Below are 19,254 nucleotides of genomic sequence, written 5' to 3' on the forward strand. Positions count from 1 at the left end.
CCCAGTAAATATATTTTCATCCCTCCTTCTTCCTCTGCGCCCCCCCCTTTTTTTTTTTTTTTAAGTTGGAGGGAAGGAGAGGAAAAAACCTGTTTGCATAAATGTGTGGGATGGTTTCTGTTGCTTGTTTGCTAACGGACATACTACTTTTCAAAAATGCCACAAGGTACTTACAGGTTGATACCCTGAGAACCTCCTATTACAGCATATTACTGAGCTTACACTTTTCTTTGCAACTGTAATTTTAGTTTCTTTATAGTTTTCCATTCAGTTAGTACCCCTGATTCAAAGACTCTTTTGGGAAGCAACAATGATGAGTTAAAAATCAGTAGATGCTGAAAATATCTCCCCTCCAGTTTTTTGTTACATCTCCTCTGGATTTACTTTCTTGCTTTGTGCATCTAACTTTTCAGTCCAAAAGCGGGAGGAGGGTGGAATGGTAAAGCGTGGAAGGGGGCTTAGATACAACCTATCACTCACAGCCATATCCTACATGAGTCAAAGTACATACCCTGCATTTCTTGGGCCAAAAGCCTACAACGTTAACAACATCCAGCTACACATACACTGTAAAAACAACGATCGCTCTTGTGTTTAAAGGAACCCTGGCTATGAAAAAAAAGCTTGCGAAGACGTTCGTGGCTGCTCACCACTATATCACCTCAAATGAATTCCTTGATGATACCATGGATGAGATCCTGGTGTCAGTGATTTTCCTTATCGTGTGTACACATGAAATTGCAGAAAGAGTGCATTTTATTGTTTTAAACTCCACTATGAAACTTTGCAGAAGTGTTTAGCTGGGATGTATACCCAACGCCACTGCAAAAATGCCCCTCAGAAACAATAAAATGGCTACTGGGACATGTCTCTCTTTTTTTGGGAAACGATACCACGCATTCCTTATGTTTTAGCCAGGAAGCAACACCTGGGTCATTCCCTTCATACCTCAGGCAGAGGGAGAGGAAGGAAGAGCAGGAAAGGATGTGATTCCGGAGGGGATAAGGGCTCCACTCACCCCATTCAGAAAAGAAGTATTTCCATCAACCCTGACGCCCCAGTTTGGGCTATTCCATCCTGCCAACCTAAAACTCCTCTGGCCAGTTTCCCTTCCCCTTTCCCACAGCAGCGAACAAAACACAAAGTTGTGTGTTGCGCCACTGGCAGAGAAATAGTTACCAACCTTCTCCCTGAGAACCCAGCGCAAGTCTGTAGTGGGAGAGGAATGCAGAGATGCATTTCGGGGACGCATGGGGTAGAGCTGACAATAGCATATTAATCTGTTGCAACTGCCTGTGGGTTTTTTAAGTCCTATAACTGCTCGCTAAGTCGGCTATAGCAATCACGCTAGTGGGAAATTCCATGTTTCAGATATGATCCAAAGCAGTAATTCTACAGAATCGACGGCACTAGGAAAGCCTACACATTGCCAAAATTATAAACAAAATACTGTTGCTCTTCAGGGAAGATGGAAAATATCCCTTGCTTCAACCTACCCTTCTACGGGGAATGGTGCTTTTAAAACAAACGAACAAAAAACCACATCGAAGTTTAAGGGAAAAGTATGAAATGGAAAAAAGTATCTTGCACACAAGTTAAAATGCACCCATCTGATACACCGTAGTACACCATAAAATCTCTTTTTTGCCCAATCAAGTAAACCTTTGAAATCTTACCCAGCTAACAAAGCAAACCATGAAGCCCACCACTGAACCTCTGCTCGCACAAGGGAGAACAATTCAGCTTTTTACCTCTTGGTAATCTGAGTAGGATCCTGTAGGCCTGGATCCAGTTCAAAGATCTCATTATCCAGTAGCCTTCGGAGTGTCACATCTGCCAGTTGCTCCATGATCCTGAAAGCCTCGGCGATATTGAGGAACGTGGAGAAGTCGCGCTCTTTATTTGGAGTGGTGACGCGGACCGTGTCGGTCATGAAGACGTTGGAGGTTCTTTCCAGCTTCTGGACCTCAACCCAAGGAATGATAAGTTTCACTGCCATCAGGGAAAAAAGCAAAAGTGGGTTGGAAACTGCTTACATTTTTCAGATTTGGGAAATAAGCAAATTCAGAATGAAATGCAAACAACTGAAGAGGAGAGAGACACGTTTTTACAAAGACCAAGCAAAAGCTGAAATACCTGTTATTACTCTACACTCATTCTCCCCCACTCCAAAAGACTGTCTTTTTCAGAATCTCTCCCTCAAAATTTTACCTATTTTCATAAGAAGTGCTGGACTGGGGAGTTCTGCCTTTGCAGAAAACCTGCCATATGCTGTGCTCCTAACTCCTTTACAAGTAATTTCTGCAGCCTGCTTCACTGCTACCAGAAGAAACAGTTCATTTCAAGAGCACGAAGAATATAGGGAAAGGCTTTGTAATCTCCCAGAAATAAAACTATAGGCAGGTGGAAACCTAGTTACATGCACAGTACTTTAACTTTTAAAATACAGCTAACTCCCATACAAAAGGAAGCTTTTGCACATAGACATTTTTATAAAGTTCAAGTGTTACTATAAGCAGGGTGTTAAAAAAAAAAAGCCACCTAGGCATTGGGATCTTCCCATTTTGGTTACTTTTTACTTAAAAGGTGCACAGGCAAATCCTGCCCTAAACATTAACTGTAGTCAGACTTGTTTACAGAAAACAAAAAGTATAGGACACAGTTCTCCATACTTAAACACTGCTGAATCATATAAAAACAAATGGTAAACAGAATGAGCTTATTTTAGACAACCACTGAAGGATGTTATTTGCCTCTCTCATACGAATCTCTGGGTAGATATTAGGCTGGAAAGGACTTTAAAATGGATTAAATTTCTATTTAACAACTGTTGGAAGGTTCCCAGGATTCTCTGTGCCAATAACATCAAGACTACACCCCCTAACATCCCTAGCTGGTCTCCTGATGCCAATAAAGCAATAAAAAGGCAGTAATAACAAACATTGTCATATATATATGACACTTATCCATGATCGTTAATTACCTAAGGAGCTACCCTCAGCAAGTTCTCAGTACTACATGAACCACAGCTGTCAAGATTACTTGCAGATTACATTTTTTCTTACTTAAATAAAGCACAGCTGCGTCAACACGCACAAACTGTTGCGAACGGTCATAAAATCATCTGTACGGGCACAGCCGAGGGAAGAAAGATTAAATAGCACCGTAGCAATAGCACTATTGTTCACGCAGGTCAGAATGACATAGGCTCTACAGCGTTGGTTATAGAAACTGCACGGCAGACTTCTAAGGGGCCCAAACTTCTGATGAAAGGTACAAAGTCTTCAAAGTTTTAGAAAAACACAAGTTTAATTAAAAAATGTGAAGAAACCCTGGCATGTCCTTTCAAGACACCTGACGTTCTAAGCCTCTGAAATTCTGCAAATACTCTGAGGCTTAGATAAAAGGGGACTTGTCCTGGAAAAAATGTTCCATAGAGTTTATGCTCGCATAAGCCATAAATTAATTTTATGAGAAGCTGAAAACAGGTTCCAATATTGCATTCCAGATCATTTCAACATTAAATAAAACAAGGGGAAGGGGACAGTCTTGCCAGAAGCAGAAGACTTAAGACTTTGCCTATAAAGAGATTTCAGTCTACAGTTTGCGGGGATTTTTATAGAGTTAAAATACATATAAGAACTATTTTGATTGCAACTCATATATTGGGTTTTTTCCCTGTGCTGTATTGAAGAATGCAACAAATGTGATTTCTTAGCAATATTTTCTACACCAGATTTAACCAGATTCAATTTGTGATTACTACCTGGGGAAAAAAAAAAAAAGACAATGAACGACTTGTTCTACGTATAATCAGCATCAGCTTCTCCAACAATAACAAGAGAACTATAGTAAATCTGGATTATTCAATGTAATACAAGTATTTCATAAATGTGACAAAATACTAGCTTTGAAACAGAAACAATCTGCTTTATCAGAATCGGGGTGGTGGGAAGCACTTCAACATATAATACTTCCCACCAAGCTAGAGAAGTTTTGTTTAACCAAAAGAAAATTCAGGTTTTTATTTCACATTTCCATGCAAATACACGGGAACAAAAAGGCAATGCAACAGTGAATGAACAGTGTATTTTCCATGGTCAAAATGAAAAGCTGCAAACATGTAGCTGTTCGGGGGTCTTCTGCATTTTCATAACGAATTATTATTAAAAGAGACGAGAAGCAATTTCTTCCTAAATAATATAGCATGATGTTGTACTTCCAGTATCATTTAACGATCTGTGGTATTGCATAAACAAAACTTTTGGAACAGTATGAAGGATTTTTCTCTCTCCCTCCGCCTTCCCCCATTATCTATCATTAGTATTTTTGCTTTGTGTGCTTTGGCAGACTGGATATCTCAGATTTAATAAGAGGGAAGCCTGCAGTGATAGCAAGAAGAAATAATTGACAAGGATATTATTTGATACTATACAGAAAACAAGGAGATTAAACAAGAACTCAGATATCTAGTATGTACCAAGAGACTCCATTCTAGTCTTCCCAGCAAAACTCAACTTTTGTTTTTGTAACGAATAACAAACTTACCAGCGTTTTAAATCTAACTCTGCCACCTTTTGCAGATATGACAAAATAATTGGCCTGAAATAATATAAGGAAAAAAAGGACCTCTAACTCTAAGCATGTCTTTGTATGTTTTAAGTCTTAGAAATTACCCATTACTATCTTTCTTATTTTTACATTGATGTACTTCATTTTTCAGTAACAGTTTTACTTGAATAGACATCCCAATATTAAATCCAGACAGTAAATGGTAAAGTTTTCCTAATTGTTATAACTGACAATTCTTGCTCTATTTATAGAAGTATAGGTTTTATATTACTGTCCTCGCTGAAGTTGCAGCAGGATAAACAGGACTTAAAATGCCACCGGTTCGTGAACAATCTTACTCAACAGAGAAATGATACAGAGTTTAAATGGCTACATTCATTTTTACCTTCTAATATCTATTCTGGCAGGCTTTTCATAGTCACATGGCCTTTCCTCTGTAGAGGAACATCATGACCAAAGTCTTACAACTCGCTTCTTAAAAATGAACATTTGTTACAGTCGCTATCAGGCACAAATTTGCCACCATCTGAAGGTCTAAAAGCCCCAGGACACGCTTCCTGTGACATTCCCGCACTGCCATTCAGAAACACAAAGAAATCCCTAAATTGCTGTTGTTTTCTCTTAAAAACTCTGAATTTTCACCTGGTTTTCCAGGGCACAGCCCTGTTATGCTTCCTGGGCTATTTTCAGGCAGGCAGCTGGACTCTGGCATCCCTTGCCCTGCCGCCCACCCGGCAGCAATCACTGCGCTTCCCCGCCTGTGGGAGGGGCCCGTCCTTACCCTTTTTGGCACTAAAAGTCTCTATTTCAGAATCTGTAGGAGGTCTGTTACATTTTAAGGTTGCTTCACCATGGCAAGAAAAAGAACCAGATAGCAGCTGTGTCTGCATACCCTTATAGTCTCGTTTTTATTACCGGATTAGTACTAAAATATTAATATTAAGGCTGAAGAGAAAACTAAACTAAACAGGATCTTTCAGCTGAACAACAAAAAAACTCAGAAACTAAACTTCAGAGGCGAACTAGGCTTTTCATAAAAATTCTAGCTATTCTTGCTTTTGAAAATAGTTACATTTATATCTCTCTCCTGCATTAGGTTTCTTACGCATTTACACTTACATTCTTTGCCCAGGAAGAAGGAATAAAAACAGAGATGATTGATGCTCAAATAAAGCCAGCCTTGCCGAGGAACTTTTCCTTTCCAACAGCAACAGGAATAATAGGTGATCAACTTCTCGGCTTCAGGAAAATTAAATCTGGATTCAAATTTCACCAGGGCTTCTCGGAACTTCTCGGGGTCTTCCTCCTGCTCAGCAAGCTTGCTGCTCGTTTCCTCCGCAATCAGCGCCTGAGTCCATAACAAGATAATATATCAGGATAAAACTACGGCATTCACACTCGAGCAAGTTGCTACAAGCTACCCATTCAAATTTTAATAACGCAACCCTTTCTTACAAAGAAATTCAAGTTGATTTGCGGTTTTCACAAATGGAGACATTTCTGCAGTGTTTGCATCTCTCACACATTTTGAATGCTTCCAAATCAAGACTTCTGGGGGCTTTGTTTTTTTTTTCAATGAGTCTGGCAGAACCATATATTCACAGTTTCACTACAGCTTATGATTGCTGTTATTTGGTGTATACAGAGCAAAGGTAGAGTAACAATTGTGTATACTGACCAGTACTATTTTCCTATGAAGAGGCAATGCGGTGAGATGTGTCAGTAACTTGTAACATGCTTGGAACCATTGAAAACACGGTTTCAAGAACATCTACGTAAATATAATTAAGCGTTGAGAATTTTAGTAGCGGTATTACAACAAAGGAGTTAAGTATGTATTGCACCATTCAGACAAATAATCTGTATGTTACAGCACCTGCTATAATTTGCAATTACCAAGCAGTCCTAAGATGCCAAAAGTCTACAGCAGAGGCAAGGGTCCAAAACCTGGACTTAACATTAACTACTGAAACCTGAAGAATTTTAAACATGTACTGTGCTAGGTAACAGGCTGCCACAGCGTTATCAAGAGAGATTCATTTTATTCGAGCCTTTCAGTGCACTTAAAGTTGTTTTTTTAAGAAAGCAGGATAAAAACTAAGATTTACACGGTGATCTTTTGCCCCTCCGTTCCCTTCTTCCCCAGCTTCAGAGCCCACTGAGATCACAGCAGCAGGGTTGAAATTCACCAAAAACATTATGTTCCTACCAATTCTCCAGACCAATAAAAGGAGGTATGGGGGGAAGAGCACCTCACTAAAACTCTTCGCAAGGAAAAGCTTGCAGCAGGACCTGAGGTACAGTAGTCACCAGCAGACCCGCACCCCCACCAGCCATCACCGAGCTCCTCTTGGAGCGTGTATTTTACCAGAAGCAGAGCACAGGGCGCCAGGCTTTCCAAGTTTTACCGCACGTGCCGTTATTTTAAATCTGGCTTCAGTCACCAAATTCCCTTACTTCTAAAATTCTTTAGCCTTCCAAAAGGACGCTCATTTCTGCAACCCTGCGGCCAGCCAGCAGCTTCACCGCAGTGCCCAGCCATGATCCTCGCATCCTGCAAAGCCACCGGCAGTTTCCGTGCCGGACCCTTACGACGCAGGTGGCGTTGCACAAGGGCCTTCTCCCCTGTCCCTGTGCTGCAGGGACTGCGTCGTCGTCCGCATGGGTGTGCTGCCAGCAGATGCAGGCACTGTGGCTATCGCCTGCTGACACCTCCGAGCCCCATCAGGAGTGACAGGACTATGGAAATGGGCAGAAACGAGCAGGAGAAACTGATGGGATAAAGCTAGGAAAAGCACGGGAGATAGGAGGAGGAACGTAGTAAGGAGGAAAAGCTGAGATATAGGAAGGGAAGGTATTTAACATGTTTTGGAGAGGCGGAGGAACTGAAAGCAGATGCTGAAGAAAGCTCAGCTGCACATCACAGGGAAGAGAAGAACAGTGAAGCTGGAAAGGGAGGGGTGGGATAAAGACGAAATTAGATACTTTGGTTTTGAGATGTTTCCAAGGAAATGTGAGTAAAGATGCACAGGTGCCTGCCACATCATGTGCGAGTGCCACACAGAAAACCAATCAATAATGTTTCGATGGACAAAACCAAATATGAACGACAACAACTTCATGACGTTATTTCTAATAAACCACAGGTGATCAGGCAGGGAAGGGTGAAAGTAAGACAGTTTCCTTACCTTCACTTTCCCTTTGACAAAATTAACAATATCTTCTTTATTGTCAAACACAGACAAAGTATGAAGCAAGTTTTGCTCCAGCCATTCCCAGTGCTGGTTTATCTCCTCTGCAGTGGCACCTAGAAATGCAAAAAGTAGTGTATTGAAACTCATCCTACAAAATAAAATTGAAAGGAAGAAAAAAAGTAATAAAACACACTATTTTAAAAATTCATTATGAGAAACTGAACTTTCAACTTCAAAATTCGTGGTAGCAAACAGGTCAAAAAGGTCTCTTTTGTAGCAGTACAGTTAGAGAAAAACAAAAACCTCATTGTTTTAGAGAATTAGTTTTAGTGCTTTTAGTTTTATCTTCTCAAACTCTCTCAGCCAGCAAATGCTGCATTAAAAGTCAAAGCAGAAAAAAACAGCAAAACTTCATCCTGAGCTGCTAGACTGCAGCTTATTTTGACATGACATTCCTTAAGTGGCCGCTGGAAACCTTTCATTTACGTCCTGTTCCCAAAAGTCCCCGATCTTCCTTTCTCCCTCCCTCGGTACATACATGCATATACGCATACCCCACACACACACACGCACACCCTTTGAGAGGAATATACATGGTCATAATCTGCATCCTATTTGAAAAGCTCTCCGTAATAATTAAAGTACCTAAAAAGAAAAGAGTCTGGTTCAGCGACACCTAAAAGGTCTACAAGAGCACATTTCTGCAGTTTGGAGAAGAAATACAGTGAACATAAAATCTTCGACAAATACAGATTTTCAAATCTTTAAGGCTTCCTTCTCTAAGGATTTATTTGAGGGGTTTGTTGCTGTTGTTTTAAATGTAATGTGTTCACACTAACTCCAGAAATAATATTTCAGTCACCACCTATTTGTTTCTGCTTGAAACTGAACTGCCGCTGCATCACACGATGACAGGAAAGCCAGAGCAAGACGGGCAACATACAGGGCAATCGGGGAAATCTGGCCCCTCCAGATCTTACGGGTCAGTGATTAAATGTTATAGGTAAAAAAGTAAAGGCAGCAAAAGTTGCTTTTCCTAATGCCTTGCTAGTGGAAGAAAGGAGAGAAGGAGTTGGATGTAAAAGACATACAAACCACAGATGAATATAGTAATAAAATGGATCTCAAATAGAAGACCCATTATCTCAAGATTTGATTTGTGTATACTTTAGAGATGCACCATGTTGCCTCACAACAAAAAAATGATAAATTTAGCTAAGGATTTTCCACTTTGCTCTGCTCTGTTTTCCATGCAGAATGCCAACTGGCAGGGAAACTTTCCAAGCTTTAACTTCCTTGACAGGAAGGTCTTGTGATGGAACTTCATAAATATCATTAATCAACATTACATAATTTAAAAAAAAAATGACAAAAGAAGAGACACTTAAATGCCCTTTAGGTAAAGAAAACATATTATATCAATGGTTAAGAACACCACAAATACAGTCATTTTGTATTGAAATGGCTGTGCAAAGCAAATACTGAGTTGAATCTTTATTTCCGAGCAACCTAAAAGATACCAACCGTACGGGAGAGCCGGTGGGCTGCCTCTTGTGAAATAAGTCGTGAGCAAGACGCCTTTCACAGCAGCATCCACACGGCTCGGACTGCTCTGAGCCTGGGCTCTGGCAGCGGCTATCTCCCACGGGGGCTACTGCAATCTTGCCTGCCTGCCTTTAGGTATCTCCAGGGATTCTGCTCAAATACTGGAAGATCTCTTTGCCCCTTTCATTCGGTCAGGCCAACTCCTCAGCTTTTCGGGTCCCTTCTTTACTTCTAATTTCCATTTCATGGCTTAAAGTCGTCCTGTGATTTGAACCAAGCATTGCCAATCTCTTCCTTATTCCTCTTCCTGCGCCGATGCTCTGCACAGCTTTTATTCCACCTTTTACCCACCTTCTTTATGTACCTGTGCCAAATGTGTATTTAGTCTAACCACAGCCTCACTCCCCATAATCTCTTCTTTAAACCTACTTCTCACCGAACCCTTTTGCTCTCCCTCTCCCAAAAGATACTTCACTTAACTGTGACTTGCGTTTCTGTTTTGCCCACAAGCCTTCTGAAAGGAAAGTCCTCAGCGGCTCTACACTGGGGCTGAGGTTAGGTGGTTTGTTTTTTTTTTTCTGTGCTGCTGTAACATGATTAACCATCTGGATGAAAACACCTCTGCCAGAACAGCCGTGCTGGGCAGGGATCAGACTTCCTAGCAGCCCTTGGAGATTTGCAAGAAGTCTGTAACACAGATATGACCCTCACGCATATATTATCAATTAAGCCTACAGCTCCTGGAAGAGAGGACTGCCGACATGCAACTAAAAAAACGTCATTTTAATTAACTGCCTAATGACATGATGGCTATCCCTAATGAAGTTACACCAGGACACTGGAAGGAGCTCCTGGAGCTGCTCCTTGTCCTTGCTAAACAGCAGGAACCTTAATTTAACTCGCTGCTCCTTCCAAATCCAGTAACAAAACTCTTAATGCCATGTTTGCATGAAGCACCTCGCTCAGACAGGGCAGAGCTGGGTAAGCAGCAACGGCCACTTCTGCATGGGGAAAATCCTCCGGCTTTCCAAGAAAGGGGTCAGGCGATGCTGTTTCTCTGACTCCTATCGCCAGCGCCAGCTCTCCCCTGGACACTCACGTCAGGGTTTCACAGCAGAGATATTATTCAGAAACAACTTCTCCTACCATGGTTCTTCATTTCTGTACAGCTCTGGCAACCGCGTATGTCCTACCCACGCAGCATACAAAAGAGAGCCCTCTGCTTTCCACTCGTTAATATAAATCCCATTTTCTCAGGGCTGAGCATCCATTCAGAAGAGCCAAAGAGAATTCTAGAAAACATTAATCAAGTAAGTTTATCTTGGCAAAATCCTTAACCATTCCAACCAGGCAAGTTTTTGATTTGTGGTTTCTTTAATATATTAAAAAAACCCCAAACAAACAAAAAAAAACCCCTGTGGGAATAAGTGTGGCTAGGGCAAGGATCAGCCCCAGAAAGGAATATTATTTATATTCTAATGATCAAGAAGCCCATGACAGCAAAACTGAGCTTGCTTTTCCAGTGAAAGCTACCTGGCTTCGTAAGAGGACTATAACAGCATGAAGCTCTTAAATTTCTCCATGAGATGGCATTATTTAAATATAAAAAGGAAGGGGGTAGGGATATAAAGCAGAGAGCAATTGCAAAACCAAGAAAACCTAGCCACAACAAGAATAGCACAAAGAGACTTTACGCAAGCTTCTTCATACACATCTGGCACACGGAAAAATTCCCAGTATTAATGGGGAACATGCAGAGGGGTCTCCGCTGAACCAAGGAAGAAATGCTGAATGAGCTTGTACAGAGGAAGGGGGCAAATATACAGATTGCCCCTTCCATTCAAAGGACTACTGTGTCAAACACCATCAACAACATGTCAAAACTTACATTAGCTAACTATTTCATGGCTTGATTCATGTAGAAAGGAAAGAATAGAACAGAACAGAATGGAACAGTCCAGTGGGAAGGGACCTACAACGATCATCTAGTCCAACTGCCTGACCACTTCAGGGTTGACCAGAAGGTAGAACATATTACTAAGGGCATTGTCCAAATGCCTCTTAAATACTGACAGGCTCGGGGCATCAACCACCCCTCTAGGAAGCCTGTTCCAGTGTTTGACCACCCTCTCGGTAAAAAAAAGTTTCCTAATATCAAGTCTGAACCTCCCCTGACGCAGCTTTGAACCATTCCCAAAGGAAAACCTGCTGTAAATTTCAATGCTAGGATTTTTTAGACTGGAGAAGAAGGGATGAGAACAGCCCTGCAGACTGGCCAAGCAAGAACAGGATGAATGGAACAAGTGCATTCAGATAGCCTTTAGCGTGCCATGGCCAGGTGGCTGCAACTCATATCGATATCACTTTCCTGAAGATGAGCTCGACCTTCAGAGGTTGCAGAAACACTGCAAAAGGGATTAGTGCACAACAGACCAGGCAATTAGACATTCTCCCCTGACAACTTTACCTCCTAAATCATGTAGCGTCTTCCAAATGTTCCAGTTCCATTTCATTATAATCAAGCACGGTAAGACATTTCATAGTAGTAAGCAAGCAAAAGACTAGACTGGTGAAAGCCTAGACTAAGTAGCTTCTTGCTGTAAGGAACTATTACCACTATAGGAAAAGATATGCATATGAACAGAACCATGCTACTTTGCAAGAGACAGAAAATTAACGCAAAACACCCTCAGCTAAACAAGCTTTCTAGAGAAACTTAATGTTCCTAGTTAACACTTTTTCATAATTCCTATCAGGGATTTTAACCAGAGGTTAATTTGGTTGTTAAACAAGCCATAGGCAATAGCTTTCCACGCACACACTACTAGCTGGGGTTACCTTGAGCTTCTTGGACATGCAGACACTGACCATGCTCAGAATCGGTTTGGGGTTTTTTGTCTGTGACTCACCAATAGCTACGGCCCAGTAAACTTCTGATCCGTTCAATAACTCACCACATGCAATGGCAGAGTAAACCTGTGAGCCTGGAACTTGGAGTAAAATTCGAAATGGAGCGACGCGTGCATTAGAGTCTAACACGGCATCCAGGGCACCAACCAAGCGACCTGCAAAGAAAAAGGGGGGGGAAGAGAGTTAGCGCCAACTTTCACTTCTGTAGTCCGCAAGTCTTTTACATCTAAAGCCATAAAATTAAAATGCAGAACGTAACCATAACAATTCTTCCCCTATTTTATGCTGTGATGTACAGATGCTCAAAATGCGAAAGGCAAAATGCGAAAGAAGATCAAAAGCACATCGAGTTCTTTGCGTTTCTGGTTTTGCCTCATATATATGTATATAGTCACAGAATTGAAGTGGAAAGACCTGAGGGCACCTTGGGAAGTTACCGTTCCAGCCCTGCTCTGAAGCTGAATAAATACACCTATGCCATAAGCGGTGTTTGTCTAACCTGTTCTTCAAAACCTCCCACAACCAAGATACAACAACTTCCCCGGCTAGCCTCTTCCACTATTTTCATGAAGTATGCTTACAGCAAAAAAAAAAAAACCCAAACAAACAAGCCAACCACCACAATCTTAAACTTTCTTGCTGGAAGTTAATCCTGCTCCCCAGAACGCAGAGAGTAATTGGCCACATGCATTTTTTACGTTAATGCTTGACATACTGAAAAAGTATCATCATAGTTGCCCACCTTTTAATGATTTCTCTTTTTCTAAAGAAACCCCAATCGCCTCGCCTCATCCTTATGGGTCATATTTTTCAAACAGCTCATTGTTCTTGAGCTTAAACTGGAATCTCCCCGGGTAATCTTTAAGCGTGAATCTCCCCAGCTAATCTTTAAGCATGACACTCCAAACTGGACACGAAGCTCACTACCAGTAAGGTCTCAGCTGTAAGAACAGTGGAAAATCACCTCCTGTATCTTGTGTACACACCACCATATCCAAGAAAGCTTGCAGCAGTATCCCACTGTAAATCAGCACTTGACATAAATACAGGCAAACTCATTTTGGAGAGCTGGAGCAATTGCTGCCCCCAGAAGACAACTTTCCAGTCTGGAGGCCAGCGGGAGCTGCTGGCCTTTCCCGTTACCTTCCCCCAGCAGGCAGAACCAAGCTATGCATGAAAAAGTTATTCAAATGCCGTGATTTGCAAGCTGGCATATTAAAGTCACTCAGAATTGGTTTATGTCACCTACAAATAGCAATTCAGGAGTAGCTTTATAACCAATTCCCCTATACTGTATGTCCTGCAGAGACATGACCTCCTACAGAGAGGGATGGCAGGCAGCGAGGAATGGCTTTACCATGTTTGCTTAAGCCACCGGAGTATCTAGGAAGGTTTCTGCAATACTACATTTTCCCTTTGCACATTTAGTTTTTCCAACCTGTTGTATTTTTGTTCCTTCACCATTAACCCAACATAAAAGGAACTATTCTCAGCCTCTGAAAGTTTTGCCAGCCCTTGGCACCTTGTGCAGTTTTTATAATTGCATTCTCCAGTCCGTCACCTAAGTGATTAATGGAAACAATAAAATGAGACCTACAAAGTCCTCATCTGAAATGCCTTCTCACCTGGACAACAAACCACAGCTAATTAATTTGAGTACAGCACAACAAAGCAGCAGTGTAACCACTTTCAGGTCTAGGAGGTGTAAGAAGCTCACATGCAACAGCACCAAAAACCTTCCGAGAGCGAAGAAAATGACATCAAGTACTTCCTCCCTGCATTCACACACGCCGTTGATGATGCTTTCAAAGCCAAGCAGAAGTTGGACACTGTTTTAAAACTGTACGGAGAGATATTATTCAGCACCAGTTTGCTTCTCAGCTAAATACATGTCCAGATATTACACCCATCTATTTAAAACGGAGACCTGAACTTGGAGACCAATAATACGTATAATATCAGAAAATGCTAAATGCTCTCCTGTAACTACAAGAAAAAGACAGAAAAATTCATCCAAGTACAAAAGGTAGCAAATTATTTGTGCTCACAGAAAGCAGAGCATCAACTTCAGCGTGTGGTCTTCAAAACAGCTGGATTAAAGCCAGTAAGATAGCATCAAATGATGCAGAGAACAAAAGCAGGGTTTAACTTTCAAATTTCAAAATACTTGAGACATTACAAGAAAGAGAAAGAAGAAGAAACTTATGAAGTGCTGTGCATGTTTTCCCCTGATGATAGATCTAGGAGAAAGATTTATTTTTCATTTCACTAAAGTCATGGAGAAAAGTCAATTAACAGTAAGTGCTACCAAAATCCCAAGAGAACGCTTAATGAACATCTGATTAGAGAAATACTTTTTTTCCAGAAATTATGAAAAAAAACACATGAAAGCACAGAAGTAGCTGCAAAATTTTGTTTTCACTTCTTAGCCTGTGCAAAATTAATTCCTTTTTCTGTTCCTGAATAACTGACCAGAAAAAGCAATTCCTCTTCTCACTGTTTACTTCTGTTTACAATTACCATTTTGCTTACCAACTTTTTAAAAGTTTCCTCCTTCAACTGTGCAAAGAAAAAAATCATCTCCCTTCTCTAAACTACCCATAGCTAAAATATTAACTAAGGACAACAAAGAGCAGCCAGAACTAAGAATCAAAGGAAAGAAAAAAAGAGGGTGGGCATCAGGATACCTGCCAGAAAAATTCCCAAGCATCCCGGCTGCGTGCCAGGAGTCCCTGCGAGGGCTTCACAAGGGCACTGCGCCCCACGCCTCGATCACCCGGAGCCAGCGCTGCAGCTGACGGGGGTCCCATCCTGTCCTCTGCCGGGGTGGGCTGCGGTGGGGACGCTCCAGAAGGGACGTACGGACAGCGGGGGGGAGTAAAAGCGAGTACCGCTAAAACCAAGCCTGCCAAACACAGAGCAGCAACCTTGTTTGGCAGGACCCCCCATGACTGTGGTTTAGCACCTGTACTTCTGCAGTGGTTCAGCTGCACATGAAGTTGATGCTGAAGTACCGAAAAACAAAGGAGAGACTGACAGAGGCAGAGAGGGGGGGAGAAAGGGAATTACTGAGAGTGCCTCTGCAGGAGCATGAAAAGGATTCAACATTAATAAATACACCCGGGCCTAATATGATAACTTCGTCGAAGCTGAAGTAGCATGAAAATTACTAAAACCAGAGGCAAATTTTTTTCCAGTGTGAGTTGCCTCGTACTCATTTGGGGCAACTTTCGAATCGTAACACTTGTGTTACGCTTCTCACTGAAGCATCGAAAAATAAACAACCTAAAAATCCTTGAACAAACAAACAAGAAACTTTACACAGTACGCTGATTTTGAAACACGCTTTGAAAAATACCTAGCTTGTGAGCAAGCACCTGTCTAATAAAATGTCCTAAGAGCCTGTTCCATGGAAGGGTCTCTTATAAAATAGGGTCTGTTTATAAAATAAAAGGGTTTCTGGCTCTCATATAAATTATATAAAGGGTCTCTGGCTCACATGTCGATGCACTAGCATACCTTCAGTTAGGATGCAGCAGACCTCGTCTGTATCACAGGCAACAGTGAAACCGTTTATACCTACAGGACAGTCAAAAATTAAAAGGAAACAGAAACAGAGAGGGGGAAAGAGAACTGCTACACCGGTTTCCTTCCCAAAACTCTCATCATTTTGTGTTTTGTTTTTTTTCACTCTATGTGGGACAAGATTTTCGGGAGGACCTGAAAATGTGGCGGGGGGCCCTGAAAATGCAGACTCCCTCTTTCCTTTTAAAAAGCCACTCCACCGACTTCTCGTCCGCTTGTAGACCTCCCAAGACGCAGAAGTATTTCAGGAAAGCAGTTAACTGTACAGTGACTGCACTAAGGAAGGCTGCAGACGTAGGTTTGCAAAGCCTTCTGCTAAAGGCCGCTGACAGAACGTTGCGGATTCCTCAAAGGTACAAGTTTCTTCATGCAGAAAGAACATTTCCAGGCTAAAATTTGTATGAAAGTTTCAGGTTTAATGTATACTTGTGACAAATATGGAGGAGAGGACAGAAGAAGGGCAAAAGGACACACTTCTGAAATTATATGCTTCTCCTCAATAAATCTGATTACTTTAGCTGTAAGGTGGATTTCAGGTAGAGGGAACATCTGTCTATATTTTTTCAGAATTAAGTCTTATAAAATAAATCTGGAAAACTCACTACAAATCCCACATCTTACTTGGTAGTTTTTATTTCACTGAAACATCTACTTTTGTGCGTATTTTGTTCCTTCGATACTGGAAATTGGCATATCTCAAAGTAAAACAAGAGTGTTGTACTTCTAACTGCAAATTGATTTTCATCAAATTTACATGTGTATTATGGATATAATACCACAAAAACTCAAGTATAAAAATTAGCGAGGAATAATTTCAGATTCTGCAACAGGTAGGGAGCGTCTCCCTTTTACAGAGGTCAATCTGTAACCAAATGGGATGCAAACAGGACACTGTGCACGATGAACTTGCTGAGCATTTCTTCACAGAAAAAAAGAAAGTCAAGGATATTTTATAATGGCTGGGTTCTCAAATGAACTATCACAAGTGCACCACTCTTCATTTTTAAACACATGGTTCCTTATACACCCCCAGAAAGATAAGATCCCACTACAAGTTATCCTGTGTCATGTTCATAACTAATCTAGAAAAAAGAACATGTTTACAGTAAGTTAATCTAACACCAATTTCTACTAAACATACCGTATCTTTCAAACTAAAGAATGCAGGCTCCTCTCCCGGATCGGTGTTAATTATCCACGTGGTATTTCAAAAATTCTTTTAAACTTCTGAGACACTGGGCAGAGGGTGATTAAAGCTGAACTCAAAACTAAAAACTGGAACTGAAAAATTATCTATTACTTCCATCTTTTAGGACAATACTCAAGAGACAGTCCAAGGCACTAACAACTATGCCTGGCTCAACAGCACACAAATTAAGGCAACCTCTCCATAGAGCAAGACGATTTCTGCTTACTTCCATCATATTTTAAAGGCCTTAAAGGGAAATTTTTCAGAACTACTCAAATGCCTTTCCATAAATGGGGTGGTCACTTCAGCAGCTAAGCCATGCTGCAAGGCAGAGGGGACTTCGACTGATCACTTAGGAGTCTGGGACCAATAAATTCATAAAATCCTCAAAAAATAAAACAAAAAGGCAAAAGGCCAAAGCTGCTATTGCTTTTTGGAGGGGCGGGAAATAAAAGGGAAGAAAAAAGCAGAGTTACATCTAAGGCTAAGTGACAAGGAAGCCTGCAGTACCACAATACTGAGCAACATTATCCTTATAGTTTTACTTTGTTTTTAAATAAGACATCTCGTCCCCACAGCCAGGATCTTTTGTTAAATGCAAACTTGTAAATTCATTACAAAGTGGGAAGTGAAGTTCAATGTAGTTCAAAGAAGCAGTAACATGTGGTATCTGCAATTAGTTGGTAAGAAATTTTGACAGCACTTTTAAAAGCTGGGGAGCAGCGGGCTGGATGTGAGGCACAAGGAGGCACCTCTTCCCACCCATGTGCCACAGCCCTGAACCTCCCAAATCAAGCGCTTACAGCCGCTCTCCCAAAACCAAAGGGGTCACACAGAAGAGGGAGTCCAGCCCGTGTCTCCAGCATCCTGGGGAACAGCTTTGGCCACCGTACAAGCAAACCGACTACTGCAGAAGTTTGAAGCAGGGAGAAAACTGCCTTTCCACTTCTCCTTGGTCTACTCTTAAAAAAAAAAAAAGACTTGAGGTTTCCACTGCACCTGAGACCAGCACAGCTGGACAGATGTGCAACAAGGCCCGCCTTAAGAGTATCTGCCAAATCGAGCCCTTCCGAGAAAACAGGCAGAGGACCACCACCACAGTACCTGGACCCAAACCAATTTGCCAAGACGCTCAGCTCCTCCAAGGCTGAGGCTGCTCTCGACCACAGGCACCTGGCACTTCTGAAGGTCAGAAAAGCGGTGGCACCACACGGTCTCTAGGGACTGCAGTGAGTGCTCGGTGGCTGCTCTGCAGGGCCGTGCAGAAGGGCAGCTGGTGGCTATGCTCACCTGTATCATGCTAAAATCCCCATACTCATACCCTTTTTTTAATCAGGCTAGGTTATTTTTGTAAGACAAACCCACCAAATCAAGGGATTTACGATTACAGCCACAAGTCCAGCATCCTGCCAGGCTCCCACTCCAGTACAAAGCCACGAAGCGTAAAGCATGCCTCTGAACTCATCCTCAGGAGCTCACTGCTGCTTTTCACTGCTGCCCGCTACTTCTGCTCCTCCATCAGAAAGCTGGGGGCTGAAAGAAGAACAAGTCCAGGAAGCAAAAGAAGCAGTCTGACAAAACGAATACTTTACCCGAAAGAAGAAAGCTCTTCCCGGGAAGTGGAAGGAGCTAACAGTACAGGTTGCTTCCCAGAGGATGCAGTTTCGCAGCGAGAGTTAATAGCGGCAAGAGGCACTCTAAGCTGTTCAGGCATGCAAATTAGGAGAAAAGAGCAAATCAAACAATTCAGATTATCATAAAAATAAAGCTGGGGATTTTTAGGACAGCGAAATTGAACTAACAGCTTCAATAAAGCAGAATTTATCTTGGCTCTTTGAGGCAGAGAAGCACTCCATACCCTGAATCCTAATTACGCTTCTTCACACAGTTTCCACCATCTCGCAATGATTCACAAACAATTAGTCTCACAATAGCCATGGCGGGCAGCAATGGGGCAGCTGAGCAGCCCACCACCAGGCAGCAGAACTGGGAAGGATACGTGGATGTCCCCGTTCCCCACCCCCCCACCATCCCTGTGCTCCAGCTGCAGCAGAAAGGTGATTTTCACATCAACCAAGATAACCTCAGCCTGCCAAAAAGGCACTCCCGGGATGGCACCAAATAGCAGGGGTTGCTCGCCTGGCTCTGCGGGGCATCTCAAAAGCGCTCCCTAGGAGCAATGTCCTTGCTGAGAGAGGGATGGAAGGGTTATGAAGCTGGCTCCCACCTGGCCTCAACCACCCCACCACACAGGAGCCC

The 19,254-nt window shown here is 42.0% G+C and overlaps 1 protein-coding gene across 1 annotated transcript in view; it reads right to left on the reverse strand.

The window, feature by feature from the left end:
• The window catches only part of TBC1D8 (TBC1 domain family, member 8 (with GRAM domain)), a 43,147-nt gene extending 24,214 nt beyond the window's left edge, over positions 1 to 18,933 (reverse strand). The window contains exons 1-6 of the mRNA XM_009326283.1: positions 18,870 to 18,933; positions 15,741 to 15,800; positions 12,221 to 12,376; positions 7,761 to 7,879; positions 5,692 to 5,920; positions 1,752 to 1,992 (exon numbers count right to left, since the gene is read on the reverse strand). Coding sequence (XP_009324558.1) covers positions 1,752 to 1,992; positions 5,692 to 5,920; positions 7,761 to 7,879; positions 12,221 to 12,376; positions 15,741 to 15,800; positions 18,870 to 18,933 — 869 coding nt within the window. The remainder of the gene's footprint in view (positions 1 to 1,751; positions 1,993 to 5,691; positions 5,921 to 7,760; positions 7,880 to 12,220; positions 12,377 to 15,740; positions 15,801 to 18,869) is intronic.
• Positions 18,934 to 19,254: the final 321 nt, after the last annotated feature.

Source organism: Pygoscelis adeliae, unplaced genomic scaffold (assembly GCF_000699105.1).
Source record: "Pygoscelis adeliae isolate BGI_AS28 unplaced genomic scaffold, ASM69910v1 Scaffold156, whole genome shotgun sequence".
NCBI classification, from domain to species: Eukaryota; Metazoa; Chordata; class Aves; order Sphenisciformes; family Spheniscidae; genus Pygoscelis; species Pygoscelis adeliae.